The sequence below is a fragment of the Parasteatoda tepidariorum genome, chromosome 9 (genome assembly GCF_043381705.1).
Source record: "Parasteatoda tepidariorum isolate YZ-2023 chromosome 9, CAS_Ptep_4.0, whole genome shotgun sequence".
In the NCBI taxonomy this organism is placed as follows: Eukaryota; Metazoa; Arthropoda; class Arachnida; order Araneae; family Theridiidae; genus Parasteatoda; species Parasteatoda tepidariorum.
The window spans coordinates 22,444,750-22,460,257 of record NC_092212.1 but is presented as its reverse complement, the minus strand read 5'-3'; the positions used below and the strand labels follow the sequence as shown (position 1 = coordinate 22,460,257).

General features: G+C 31.5%; 1 protein-coding gene across 6 annotated transcripts in view; it reads left to right on the top strand.

Annotated features, from left to right (window-relative positions):
- LOC107440947 (alpha-tocopherol transfer protein-like) overlaps positions 1-13,435 on the top strand; it is a 38,449-nt gene extending 25,014 nt beyond the window's left edge. For all 6 annotated transcript variants that reach the window (XM_016054045.3, XM_016054043.3, XM_021144225.3 and 3 more), the window contains exons 3-6: positions 2,305-2,550; positions 8,137-8,330; positions 9,986-10,096; positions 12,287-13,435. In XM_016054045.3, coding sequence (XP_015909531.1) covers positions 2,305-2,550; positions 8,137-8,330; positions 9,986-10,096; positions 12,287-12,469 — 734 coding nt within the window. In that variant the 3' untranslated portion in view covers positions 12,470-13,435. The remainder of the gene's footprint in view (positions 1-2,304; positions 2,551-8,136; positions 8,331-9,985; positions 10,097-12,286) is intronic.
- The last annotated feature ends 2,073 nt before the right edge of the window (positions 13,436-15,508 follow it).

Sequence of the window (15,508 nt, the reverse complement as noted above, 5' to 3'; positions counted from 1 at the left end):
GGTTTACATCCACTCCATGTAACACACATGTGGATTAGTTCCATCAAAAAGTTCTACACAAATACAAATTTCTTTTTGTCTTTTGGATCGAGTTCAAAATTACAAGGATATGGAGTTGAACATTGATAGTTGAAAAATTGAGGTTTAGGTTGATTGTTCAACGACGGTTATAAAATAATATAAAATTAGTCTTGAAGTTAAATCAAAATCTATTATTTTAAAATATCTAGTGTTCCGCTTATTATTTTTAAATTAAAAACTAATCTTTTAAAACCATTATACACTGATTTCAGACTATAAAATTACATTGGTAACTATATTTACTATTTAGATATTGTTTCACTTCAAATGGAAATCGAATAAACTGATTTTAAAAATATCTCAGTTTAATACTCATTTTAGCTTATTATGAATGTGGTAAGGCTGGCGCTATTCGATGACGTATAATCTTTCTGACCAACTTAAATTAATTGCTAATTTAACGGTAGATATTTTTAATATTTTAATATTCCATGTATTAATGCGTTTCAAGACATATTTTTATTGCCTCTTTTTTCGACTAAAAATGGTGTCCTCTTTAAAATGCTACAACCAAAAAGAAAAAAACTTCATTTATAATTCACTTAATATTGTAAACAACTATTACATATTAAACTAAAACAATCAAAAACTTAATACATTAGATGCGACTAAACCTTATTAGCCATGTCATAAATATTTGGGTAATAACTTGTCTTTAAGAACACTCTAGAAGCGCAATTAAATAAAAAAAACAAGTCGATTTTTTGCAGTTAGTTATGTAGAATTCATTGATAAAACGCATGCTCACAAAATAGTGCAAATTTACTAAAGTAATTTTTTTCTCATAACTTAGTTTCATTTATTTAGTTAGATTTAGTTTCTGCCGGCAAAAGATAGCATTGGCGATTCTTAATTTTTATCGCATTTATCAAATTTTATCACATGTTTTGAAACCATATTTTATTGATTTTATTGTTAATTTTACCAAAATCATTACTAAAGCACTTTAGCAAAAATTGCCGACCTTTTTGTGTTCTTATGGAGCCATAAACACGCGAAATTTTACCAAATTCTGGTAGTTTTGACCTCATTTTTTTCAATATGCTTACGAATAAGAAGTACTACTTTTATGTTATAATTATTTATACTTTTCTTTTAAACTATCGACTCAAATTTAATCTCATTTGACTCAACGTAAAAAGAACACACATGCAACCATACCTAGCTTACGTAAATAGCTGTGATACAATAATATCAAGAATGTCAATAAGTAAGAGATGGTCAAATTAAAAGCTATCTAATCTAAGTTACAGAGAAAGCAGTGAAAATGTAAATTGTCACCTAAATCTATAAGTTAAATAAAAGTTAAGTTTTTTATTATAAAAGTTTCACTACCGTTTTTATATTTGCCACCTAGTAAAGTTAAAGATATCACTTTTTATGCTTAAAATTTTTGCATTTTTTAAAATTATTTGTCCTGACGTCTCAAACCTTGCCTCATTCAATCCAAGTTGAAAACATTTATTCAAATCAATGCTCTATTTACACTGAAGAGCCGTTACATTATGACCCCCCTGCCAATAACATGTAGGACCACCTTTACCCCTCAAAACTGCTAGCACCCGCTGTGGCATTGATTCCACAAGGTGCTGATAGGTAGTCTGAGGTATCTGGTACCAAGCGCTCACCAACTGGTCCTGCAATTCCTTCACATTGCGAGGGGGTAGCGTGGCAGCACGAATTTGGTTTTCCAAGTAGGACCACAAATGCTCTATTGGATTAAGGTCAGGTGAATTTGGGGGCCAAGACAAGTAGCTTACAAGTAGTACAAGACAAGTAGTTGTTCAAGTAGCTTACAAACGTCAGGGATTGTTCTATGAGGATTGTGGATCCGAATGTGCCCATGAAAACATTGTTCCTGGGCGAGAAATAATGAAAACCTGGGCGAGCCCATTGTTATAGATGGAGGGTGGTCATAATGTAATGGCTCTTCGGTGTATATGGTCAGCAATATTTAAGTTTCGTCTATTTTATTCCTCCTGCCAAAATCCGACGTGTAAGGTTCGGCAATTTTTGTACCACTTTTTAAGAGTAGAGAACTTAGCAATTTTACTTTGGGTAGAACTATTTCTGTTAGGGTTAAGCTTTGTTTTTGCAGTACTAAAATAAAATAATGTCCCCGGCTAATAATGTCCACAGCTTATAATTTCGATCTGCTAGTTCCGAGCTATATTTCGAATTTTAATGATATTTGCTATTTCTTTTTAATATTTTGATTTGCAGATGACAAAGTGACTAGAGATGTTATATTCAGCGATGATTTCCTTTTACAATACTTAAGATGCAGAAAGTACAACGTTGCAAAGGCTTTCTCTCAACTGAAAGCTTTCGTAAACTTAAGAAGAAAATTCCCACAAATATTCTGCAATTTTCGATATGAGAATATTGTGACGACCATGACGAAAAAAATCGTCACTGTTTTGCCTTGGAGATGTCAAGATGGATGTGCGATACTATTCATAGAACTAGGTAAGAGCTGTTTAGTAAATTTAGAATTTACAGCATCTTTAATATAACTATTTTAACTGCACTCTAAAATCTGTGGTGTAACATCTCTCCAAAAATTGGGTAAACAAATACTTTATTGCAAGATAGCAATTCGTAAATTTAAAATGATGTATCCTTGGTGTTTCACTACACGATTTTAATTGCATAATAATCCACCATTTTTGCTGTTCAGTTACACTAAAATGCACTAAAGATGCACCGAAATACAAAGTGTTATTGAACATTCCTGGTGTTTCTCTGCACTGAAAACTATCTTTGCGGTTTGATTTCCTCAAGACTTATCCCAGGTGTTTCATTACACCATTTTGAATGTTAAATAGCTTCCACCATTTAGGACGTTCAGATACACTAAACTGCATTAGAAATGCACCAAAATAGAAAATATGTAGTGGAACATTCCTAGTGTTTTACAACACTGAAAACTGTTCTTGGTGTTTGATACCTCAAGATTTGTCCTAGATGTTTCACTATACCATTTTAAGTGTAAAATAGTTGCCATTTTTAGTGGTTGGATGCACTAAAGATGCACCAAAATAAGAAGTGTAATTGAGCATTCCTGGTGTTTCTCTGTACTGACAACTATCTTTGGTGTTTGATTTCCACAAGATTTAGCCCTGCTGGTGTTTCATTACACCATTTTAAATGTAAAATAGTAGCCACCATTTTTGGTGTTCAGATACACTATAATGCATAAAAATGCCCCAAAATAAAAATAAAAATGTGGTGGAACATTCCTAGTGTTTTACTAAACTAAAAACTATCCTTGGTTTTTGATTACCCAGAGATTTGTCCATGAAGTTTCACTATACTAATTGGAGTGTAAAATAGTTACCACAATTGTTGGTGTTAAGATGCACTAAAATATTTTGCAATGCAGCAACCTTATGTTACCATGATTAAACCTAAACAAATGTTAAGCAAAACCAATCAATTTTATTGACGTGGCAATATTTTGACAATAATGTCATTTTGATTGTTTCCTGAAACAATAATTGATCATTAAGCAAGTCATGCGTCAGAAGTTGTTTGAGGTCACTATATTAAATATAAGTCAATGCACTTTAGATCCTTTTTAAACAATTTTCTGTTAATTGAAATTTTATTTCATTTATTTTCTGAAAGTCAGATTTCCTTTGAAAAGGAGAACACATGAAAATGCATCGTACATGAAAATGCAACTCTGCTATCATTGCTTTGATTTTAAAATTCATAATTGTCTTCTTTTTTAAAAAATCTTGGTCTCGTACGTGTTCCACCATTCGACAATTCATAATCAACAATTATTCTATGCATTTTTTAGAGATTTCCTGTTGACATTCCCTTCGTAGTTCATTTGTAGAGATTTCCTGTTGAAAGAAATGCTAATTGAATTCCAAACTGTCCAAATTTAACTTACGTAAAAGTTCAGTCAATTTGCGAAGTTAAATTATTTATGAAAGTTTAAAAAGAAGATAGAACAAAGGAAAATTACAGACATATGAAAAAAGGGGGGGAAAGGAAAAAAAAAGGATAAATAAAAGATATAATCTTTTCATCAGCCCACACGATTATATCCGCAAAAATGAGTGCTATCTGATATTGTATCAATATAGCCAAAGCAAAATATATTAATACAATAGTGTGACGAGCACTCAAAACATTTTTCTACAAAATTTGCAACAAATAAAATAGAACACAATAAGTAAAAATAACACGTAAAAACAGAAAATAAAATAAAATAAAAAGTAGAAACAGAATAAAACATAATCTATAAAGCGAGTAGCGAATTCAAATGTACATAGATGAACGGGAAATTTTTCAAGAAAGATTTAAAAAATATTTTCGTAACAAGATTGCCAGATTGCAAAATATGAAAACAAAAGCGCAAATTGAGCGTAACTAGAGGATATTTGTTTTAAAGTGCCGTTCTTACTGCATTGTTGAAGTGCGTTTGATTTGTTAGTTACCAAGGAGATATATATAAGTCTAATTAAGTAAAGAAAAAGAACAGGAATACTGCTAAAATGATTGGCAGAAAATATTAATTGAGAGAGAATAAATCGAAACAACTTCAATCAATTAGTTTCGATATTTATTGTTCCATTATAATATTTATTAATTGATATTTATATTTGCCTTCCGGATTGTGTAGTGGTTTGGGGATTGGCCTTGAAACCCGAAAAGTTAATGGATGTTCCTTCATTCTCTGAACTACATGTTATTACTGTGAGAGCAACGTTGGCCCACCTAATATGGTGCTCCTCAAAGAGTGGCCAACAAAACTGCCCTATTATGCAAATTAACAGATGTCATCCGGGAAGCAAATATTTGGAAAAAAATATTTTCCACCTCGTTTTTCACAAAAATACTAAAATATATATCAAGAGTAATCATAATTGAACAATCTATGTCTAAACATGCCTCTCATACCAATCGATAAATTTCCAAATTTATTATGAAACTATATAAAACTATATAAAGCATATACATGTCCAACTAAATACAGTTTATTCCGTCTTCGTATGCAATCTTAAAATGCAAATTAATATTGGATGCTCGCACTATCCCTTGAATAGAGTTCATTCCATTTATTATATAATATAATTGATTATATTTTTTACGGATATGTATTTTATGGATCAAATTTAAATGCCCACCACATAAATTTTAACTTATTATAAGTATTTTCTATTTAAATATGAGTATTTTCTAATTAAAATATAATATGCGTACAATTTAAAAATTGTACATTTTGAAGTAATTAAAATATAACCTTAGTATGTCCAACAGTAGTTTAACTTTTTGAAATTACTTATTATAATACAATAATAAACGTTTTGTACATCATTAGTTAGAAAAATATCATTTAATATATGTCGTAATGCGTAATTAATTGAATGTTACAAAAATGAATTCCTAAAAATTAATCAATGTGTTAGAATATCATATGTGTAGTCATACATCATTAATTAAATATATTAGAGAAACAATACCTTAGAAATTAATTATTAAACGATCAAGGCAAGAAAATTGAAAGTATTAAATAATTAATCTTCGAATTATGTTAATCCAGATATCATATATTGAATCATATATCATTGGCATCAAAATTGGAAGAAAAAAATATCCTTGAGATAATTTACTCAGTTTCTGCATGTTACAAACCTTCTTTTCAATTACATACTTTCAACAATTTCTCTATTTATTCTAGATCACTTGCATTACAAAAAACAATACGACCTAATTTTCGGCGAAACGTGAAACTTCTTCACGTGAACGTTCTAATAAACGAAAAAGAGAACGCATTCTTCTATTCTATCTAGTAAAATATTTCTTATTATATTTTACTATGTTTTTATTTACTCGCTTTCGTGCATGTAGTGACTTAGCAATCGAAATTTTTACCCCTTTTTGACTAGCGAGAGCACTTAAATCTGCAGTGGAGCTCCGTGCTTAGAAACAATACAATATTTTCTGACAGCTGCTAATAATATTTATAGTCAAACAAAATTCTGATCCCTTTCTGACTAACTATGCTTAGATTTTAACTGGAGCTGAATAACAATACAACTTCCTTTCATTCCCTAAACGCGACAAGAAGTATTTGTTGAAATATTATCGTCAAAAGGAATTTATATTCAATCAAAATTCTGATCCCTTTCTGACTAACTATGCTTAGATTTTAACTGGAGCTGAATAACAATACAACTTCCTTTCATTCCCTAAACGCGACAAGAAGTATTTGTTGAAATATTATCGTCAAAAGGAATTTATATTCAATCAAAATTCCGTCCACTTTGAGCTTGTCTAGAGTACTGAAATTTAAACTTTCCTTTTCTGTGCCATATGTTATCGTTTTCTGATAGCTAAAATAATAATTCATCGCCAAATCAATAAATATTAATTTCGATCACTTTTTGACTAGTTTAAGAGGTTGCATTTTAACTGGTGCTATGAGTCTAATTTCAATGGTTTAGAAAATAGACAAAATTTATAATCACGAAATAGAATTTATCGTCATTCAAAATTCCACCCACTTACGGCTGTTGAACTTTCAATTGGAGTTCCGTGAACGATGAAAATACAAGCTGCGTATGTCGAAAATCGTACAGCACATCAGATTTGTAATTAAATTTCATTACCACCAAAGCCCCCTCACATATTTTTTTGAAATTATGCACCCTTTGCTGTCTTTGGTCTGTGTAAAACAAAATTATCTTCTCCCTTTTAGTTTTCATTTATTTTTACTGCTTCGTTTATCAAAAGAACATTCGTTTATGTTATAAATATTTTATTCTAGATATTCTTTTTCTTTTATTCTTACACCATTACAAAAATAGCAGAAATGTTTCATGTTCCAAAGAAATGTTTCAAGTAAGAAAAGATTCTTCAAAGATCAATTTTGAAGATTAATTTCAATAATCTGAAAGTTTATATTTATGCTTTAATTGAAAACAATTTTCGAGATAAATAAAATTTAAAAGGATCACAAAACTCAAATTCAAGAAGAGGATATTAATTAATGACTCTCAAAATATTTTTATTAAAATTATAAGTTGATGAATGAATAAGTTTGATAATCGATATCTTTTGTTTAGATCTAATAAACTACTTTTCATTTAATAAGAAATCAGTTGAGTTAAAGGGGCAACTAACTTTAAGATTATTTGTTTATTGTTTTATAAAGTTTCACTTAAATTTTCTTATAAACATAAGAGTCGCTATAATCATGAATCAGTTTTATCTTATCCACGCTATTATTAAAATAAAAAGAAACCAAAAAGTGAAACTTCTAAAATGTTTATTAGTACCAAGGTTGATGAACTTGATTGTAAACCTCTGTAAACAGACTTACTTTTTACATAAACTTAATCTGTCAGAACCTTTCCAACTCTCGTTATCCAGAGGGCGCTCCTAACCCAAAAAAATAATCGTTTGCGTTACTTAAAATATTAAATTTTAACAGAAAGAGAATTGTCTTTCCAACTCTAGTTATCCAGAGGGAGCTCCTAACCTAAAAAAATAATCGTTTGCGTTACTTAAAATATTAAATTTTAACAGAAAGAGAATTGTCTTTTAAACAAAAGAATTGGTGAAATTATATATATTTAGCTTAATTTAGTTTTTTTAAATGTAAATAGCATTGTTTTTGTCTTTTTATGTTTCAGTAAAAGACCTATAATTTGTTCTGTACGTCCGCTAGAACATGTTAATATTAGATATTTAGCATTATAAGCAACCTTGAAATGGCTAACTGGATGAAATGGCTAACCTGACAGAAGCAAAATTGCTTTAATTATAGTTCATTTGAGTTTAATGAGTTTGCATGTCACGTAACAGTTAAGTTGCTGATCTAGTTATACCGATTGATTTTTATGATTGAGTTATACCGAGAATTTTTTAAGAAATTTCGTTTCAAACCCTACGCTTTTATTACCTATTGTATTTAATATATGATACAATATTTACGTTGTATTTTTTTTCTATAATGCAATTTTTATTTATGTTATTTATGTTTTTATATATTTGAAAATACATTTTTTGTTTGTATTTTTTCCTTTTATTTAGATAATTGGAACCCTGATGAATTTCCTGTAGAGGAAGTGAAACGAATGGTAGTTCTTATGCTCCTACAGTCTCTAAGAGAACCCATGACTCAAATAAACGGATTCAAGGTTATTTTTGACGTCAAAAGCAACCCCCTGCGGCATTTAAGGCACGCCACTCCTTCCAATCTCTATCTTCTAATTCACGGAACGCAAGTTAGTTGCAGTTAATTAAATCAATTTAAAAAAAGCTAAAACAAAATGTTTAAAGACTGATGTTGCACTGTAAGAAGTTTTGGAAAGTGTTGAATCATATAATTGTTCAAATATACTGCAACTTTAATCTTTAGCTAATTTTTGCCATGCTATCATATTTCTTAAACACGATTACTCGATACTATGATTGAACTTGTAAAGAAACACTATCTAATTTAACACCTTAATGAGGTAGTAACAAATTTGTATCGCCTTATGATTCAGAGTACACACATTATGGTTCAACAAAACGTCGAGCAGATTTACTTGAGAGTTTAAGTTGTTTGTTTCCTTGAAAGGAGAGGAACCATTTTGATTTAATTTAGAACCGGAGTCTAAAAAACAGCCCAAATTATGAGTTCACGATTATCAATGGTCAACTCCATAATCTTGAAATTTTAAATGATAAAGCTACTGGATCAAGCATTGGGGTGACCTTCGTATAAGACATTTTGGAAAAAAGCTACGAAAACCTCCCAGAGTTAGCCTACCATGATCACTCTCTATCATGCAGGATCGAGCCGGGAGCAGAATTCGTATTGAACAGTCATCGCTGGGATTCGAATCTGGATCACATTTTCGGGAATCGAGCTCTCTATCCCCTGAACCACCACGGATTAGAGGGAAATCATTTTATATTTTATAATTAAGGCTGAACAGGGGACCCAATTCTGAGTTTACGGATATCAATGTTCAACTTCATAAACTTGTAATTTTGAACCCAACTCAAAAGACACGAGAACTCTTGGATCAATCATTGTGACAAACTACCCTTCCTGGATGGCTTTTTTCTCGATCTAACTCACATTTGCGTTACGCGGAGAGTAAAACTACGAAAGCGTCCCACCGATAGTCAGAGGGCGATTCTAACCCATGGTCCATCTACCACTGAGGATATTTTGCGTCAGCACCGGTGCGTCAGATGTTCTCGTTGTGGGCCGAGAGCGGAATTCGTATCAACCAGCCGCATCTGGGATTCGAACCTGAGTCATCTCTGTGAGAAGTGAACGCTCTATCCTCTGAGTCATCGCGAAGAGGAATCATTTTATTTTATTTTATAACCGTCGTTGAACAGCCGACCCAATTTCATGGGTTTACGACTACTTACGTTCAACTCCGTAGCCTTGTAATTTTGAACCAATCCAGAAGACAAGGAAACTCCTGGATCAGTACCCCCAGAGGTATTTATTTGTTGTGGAAACATGGATATGGATACAAACATTGATACGAACATTGACAAGGTTCGAACTAACACATTAGTAATATGTCATCTGTGCTAATACGTTTTTAATACAGCATCGTTATCATTATCATCATTATTAGGTTGTCGTCATAATTATAATTATCGTTATCATCACCAGTTTATACATAATACCTGATTCATTTTTACTTTGATCTCAATTAGTTAACACTTTTAAAAAATATAAAAATGTAAAATCAGTTCAAGTTTAGTTGCAACTATTTTTCTTCTCAATGTTTTAAATACTTGGCGACTATTTTGGCTCATGAATATTTGTCTGAGTATATTTTTCACTCTATTTGCATTCAGTTTATATGTAAATGTCTCCATGTCAACCTATATTTTGTAAGTTTTTAATCTCAAATACTTTTAATAGGATTGTGTACCAGGAAGATATAAAGGTGTTCATATTGTCAATAATTCCCTCACATTCAAGACTGCGTGGCTGATACTTAAACATTTCCTTCCTGACAAGTTGAAAAATAGGGTAATATTTTATTTACTTTCTCTATTTATAATCAAAATAATGTAAAGCAAGAAGAAAGTTTGGTTTGGTTGTTAACATCACATTAGAACTACATAAATGGGCTTTGGTGTTGGTCTGAGATTTATATTTAATGAGGATTTGAAGACAATACTGGTACTATTACACTACCACAATTCTAATCAGAGGACAAATGGTGGATCATGCTCTCCAGTTGCCTAAGTCAACGATTCCCAATTTTGTTCGGCTATGGAACCCTAAATAATAAACTTTTTTTAGTGGAACCTTATGAATAAAATTTATTAAGGTAATTGTGAAAGTTAGAACCTAGAAAAGACTTTTTTTTAATAAATATTTAATTAGATGAATGAAATTTTTTAATCGTTTTATCATTGAAAATCTTTAATTTGCAGTTCTTATTTTCATTTAATTAAATATAATTTTGTTAAATTTGCAGTTCTTGTGCTATATCTAGTCCAGTTAAAAATTTGTTTCTGATGTATATACATAAGTTTGAAATGAACAAAATAAGCCGAATTTTAGTTTACACCGAGATGAAAGTTTAAGCAAACTACTGTAAACATTGGAAACGATTATTATTAAAACATATTTTTTTAACATCAATTTCAATTTGACCGGGATAGCCTGGTTGACCCCGGCTGAAATTGACCGGCTGAACTCGCATTCGTGAGAACGGGAGTTTGATTTCAGCCGGCTAAAGAGCCCCGTATAGTAAATGGTGACTGATGCACATAAAATCTGCCGGGTCACAAAGTCCTCCGTGTTCATATAACAAATTATACCACTGGGGTACAGAATTGGAGATTGATCGCCCCCTGGTTCTGGTCAAAATTGCGATCTGTGGAGGCATGAATGGATGTATGAATGGGTCTACCCTATAAACAGGTGCGACGAATGGGTGTGGCAGAAGACGTATTCTTGGCCATAGATGGCACCACTGGAAAACAAGAACAATCACACCCCTTGCTTTAATGGCACATGACAACAAAAAGGACTTCAATTCTTTTATTTTGATTTGAAAAGCATGATGGGAAATACTAATGTAATAATTTATAAATGCTTATTCCTTTCATACTTCGTTCAATATTGTATTATAAATATATTTTCTCTTAAACAATACCATTTCTATTTCGTTGGCACTTTACTTGAAATAATTTCGGAAACAGCAGCCGAAAAATTAAATAAATAAGGAATAACAAGTTGGATCTAAATATAATCGGAGGTTTCAAAACTCATTACTGGTTTTAAACAGTGCTAAATCGCGAAACCTCTCCACTCTTCAATGGAACATCATTTGGCAGCAGCTGTCCTAACTTATGCTTCGGAATTTCTGGTTCTGAAACCACCAGTAATGTTACATTGGAGAGGCTATCGAACCACTAAGATATTATATGGGAAAATTTAAATCGATTAAGCACCCAGCATCAGCAGAAGAAATCGTATCCCAGCCCAAGACATGATAGACAAAGAGTTAACCCGCATCCTTTAAATTTCCGCATTTTCAATATCCAGTTATGAATTCAACTGATTAAGTGATCAACTGAGAGAGTTGAGTTCAAATTTAAACAACGGAGTCAAATAGAAATTAATAGTTAAATTAATTAATAGTTATGGTGCACGTTAAATCTGTCGGATCACAAAGTCCACCAAACTCTCATAACAAATCAATACTTCCGGGGGTTGGGGGTACTGAAGGAATGATCATTCCCTGGTTCAGGCCAAAATTACGATCTGTGGAAGAATGAATGGGTTCGCCCTGTAAAACGAGCTCTGACGTGTGTGTATGAGACTGATGACTTTTTTGGCCATAGATGGCGCCTCTGAATAACAAGAAACGCACCCTCTGCCTTAAAGTCGTTTGGTTAACCAGCAGGCTTGCTGGTTCTGGCAAGTGACGTACAATAAAAACAACAAAAAAGAATTTCATTTAATTTTTTTTTATTAATTAATATAGCAATTTTTCTGGATGCTGCATTTTGTGTAATTTGTTTCAAACTAATTTTGATAAATAAATAATTCGCTGTCTACAGCTATAAAGTTGCTTTGAATGGCTGCTGATAGTGAAGCTTGTTTTTTATTCTTATTTCGTTAACGTTCGTAAATGCACTTTTTATATAAGGCTGTATTTTACTTGCAATTGACTTTTATTAACCTCAGAAATTTCTTTTCCAGATAGTTTTTCATTCCTCTCCAGCAACTCTTCTTAATTACTTTCCACGTGATATATTACCAGTCCATTATGGAGGAGATCTAGAAAACTATGACATGACTCCTTGGCTACAAAGAGTTATGCAACCGGAGGAATTGGAAAAAATGATTGGTGGAAAATATTTAGCAGACAGCCCACCTCAATGAAACTTGATATTTATCAGCTAAAATACATTATTTGATTTTGTATAGTGAGAAAAAGGAACAGAAGTCACTGTCTTAATGGGAAAACGGCTAATGAAAGGTCTAGATATTCATTGTTACGAAATGTGAGCCAGCACAAGACCGTTTATGAACAGAACAAAAGACCGTTATGAACAGAACCACGTTTATGAACAGAACAAAAGACCGTTATGGACAGAGCCCCGTTTATGAGCAGAACAAAAGATCGTTATGAACATAAGAACGTTTATGAACAAACCGTTTACGACAGTTTATTTTAAAACATAAAACACATTTTTATAATAGGAAAACTGTTTATATATTTATTAAAACTTTTTTTTGTCATCCCATAAACTGCAAATATTTTTGGTGTATTATTGCCGCAATTTTTGATGTCAAGATAAACAATAACCATTTTAAGTACAGAACTATGGTTATCGTGCAAAGATTTACATAAAATTAACATAATAACAATTGCTTGAAAAATTTAATGCGAATATGTTGCGAAGAATGTGCTTGTTTTTTTAAAAAAAACTGTCTTTTGCTTTGAATCCATTAAATTTATTCGAATGAGTTGATGAAAATATGTGTTGCCAATAAACAATCAAACAAAAAAGTAATAGATAAATAAAACTATAGCAGTGAAAAAGTAAATAAAAAAAAATTAATTATATGCACTGTAAAAAATTTAGTTTTTCCGTACATCGAAAATTGTGGCAGCTACGCACCAAAACTTTTACGTATTTTATAAACTAATTGGATAGCAAAAAGTTAAGCCCAATTTTTGTATTTTTCCTTTCATGAGTAAAATCACTGCAACATCAACTTTCATCATCATTTGCATAAAACAGCTCTCAAATGATTAAATACCTTTAATTAGATCATTTATGTATATTTATGTAAATATGAAGTTATTTATGTATGTAAATAATAAATAATTAAAAACCTGAATTTTGTGTTCAATGCCAAAACATATTACATTTATCATTTTTAGGTAGGCATTCATATAAAAACTATATTTTCAGACAACCCTATAAGAAATAACAGAGAGCATTGTATCTTGGACTGCGTGTAATTATACTTGTACGACTGTAATTATTTGTACAACTACAAAGAGGAATTTTGCATTCATTATATCGCTTTCCAATGATGCAACCCGGGTTCGAATTCCAGCGACAACAGATTGATACGAATTACTCATCCGCCTTGCCCCGAACACACTGCTGACGTAAAATATCCTCAGTGGTAGACGGATCATATGTTAAAGTCCCCTTGCCGACAGGCTAACATTTAAAGGTTTTCGTGGTTTCCATTACCATATGACGCAAATGTGGGTCAGTTCCATCAAAAAAGTCCTCCAAGAAAACAAATTTCTTCCTTCCAAATACTTTATCCAAAAGTTTTCTTCTGGACTGTGCTTAAAATTACAAGGCTACGAGGGTGAACATTAGTAGTCGTAAACTCAAAATCGGGTCAGCTGTTAAACGATAAAAAATCATATAAAAACGATATAAAATAAAAAATCAATTTGATTAGAAAATGGAACCTTTAGTACTTACATTTGAAAGCAAAAATTCCAAAATCTCATTCTGTTCAATAATATTTATTTTTGAAAAAATTATAATTTCATGTAAAAAAAAAAATTAACGAAAACAATTTAATTTCGTAAGCCTTAAGAGAATCAAAAAAGTGCATACCATGTTTTATTATGGCACGTGTCACTTACCGTGTTACACATAAAGTATTTGCAAGGCATGTAAAACAGATCTAGTTAACACAAATATATTTCCTTGTAAACTATACACCGGTAAAATCTACCATGTTTTTGACTCCATCGGAACTCCAAAAAAATTCTGCAGAATCTCTTTGGTAATTATTTTATTTGATTAGTTTGTTTAATTAGTTCAATTTGTTTGATTAAAATTAAAAATAAGATATAGTTTCATAATATGTGACAAAATTTTGAAAATTTTATAACATTTGGTAATTTTTTCATGATACCTTGGCATGGAATAAAAACCCATTATTCGGCAAAATTTATTTTTCAGATTCACATCTTTTACTAAACTAGGAGGCTTCGCCTCCTGATCGCTGGCGCTCGCCAACCCCCGGAACTGCTTTCGCAGTTCATTTCGGATTGCTTCGCAATCCGATGCTCGCTCATTGGATACGTTCTTAACGTCTAGCTTTTGTATACTTTTTTAAACACTGGAGTTCCGAAAACTTTTCACTGTAGAAAATTATAAACCTGTGCATTTCAATATTAATTTGAAATTGCAAACAGTTCACATATTTTTTTAATCACACTATTCTAAATTTCTGTTGTTGAGAAAAGTAACTATTGTAAGTTTTGTTTTAAAGTCTTTCCCACCAGAGGGCTAAAACCATGTGTTGTAAAACAATATGAAATAGTACTGAACTCCGGATGTAAGGCATCGGCTTCGATGAAGTTAATTTTGTGAGAATTTTTTTGATAATTCGGTGAGAATTCACCCGATTAGACATATGATGCTCACTACGTGCTCTTGCACGCCGAAGCCTATCAATTAAAACGTATCAGCGTTTTATGTAATATAGATTAGCCATATGATGCTCACTACGTGCTCTTGCGTGCCAAAGCCTATCAATTAAAAATGAAAACTGTTGCCAACGCGAGAAAAGAAATATCATCGGTTTTATTGATACATACGTATTAGCGTTTTATATAATATAGATATGTGGAACTATTATTTTGAAAACCATAATTTCCGAAAAACCATTACCATATGGATGGAAAAATTACCAAATAACTGGTTTAATTACCGTACATTTTGGTTTTATTAACCAGACTTCTTAACGGAAAAACCAGTTTTCTTAACGGAAGTGTCAGTACAAAATAGTACAGAAGTTTTGCCAGAATTTAATTTTTTCACCGTGCATCTCTCACTATAAGTAATTGCTTGTTGTTCTAATCATAAATTTTGGCCATAATTTTCAAACTAAGAAAGTCCTTATATCCTTCTAAGAAAGTCCTATATATATATA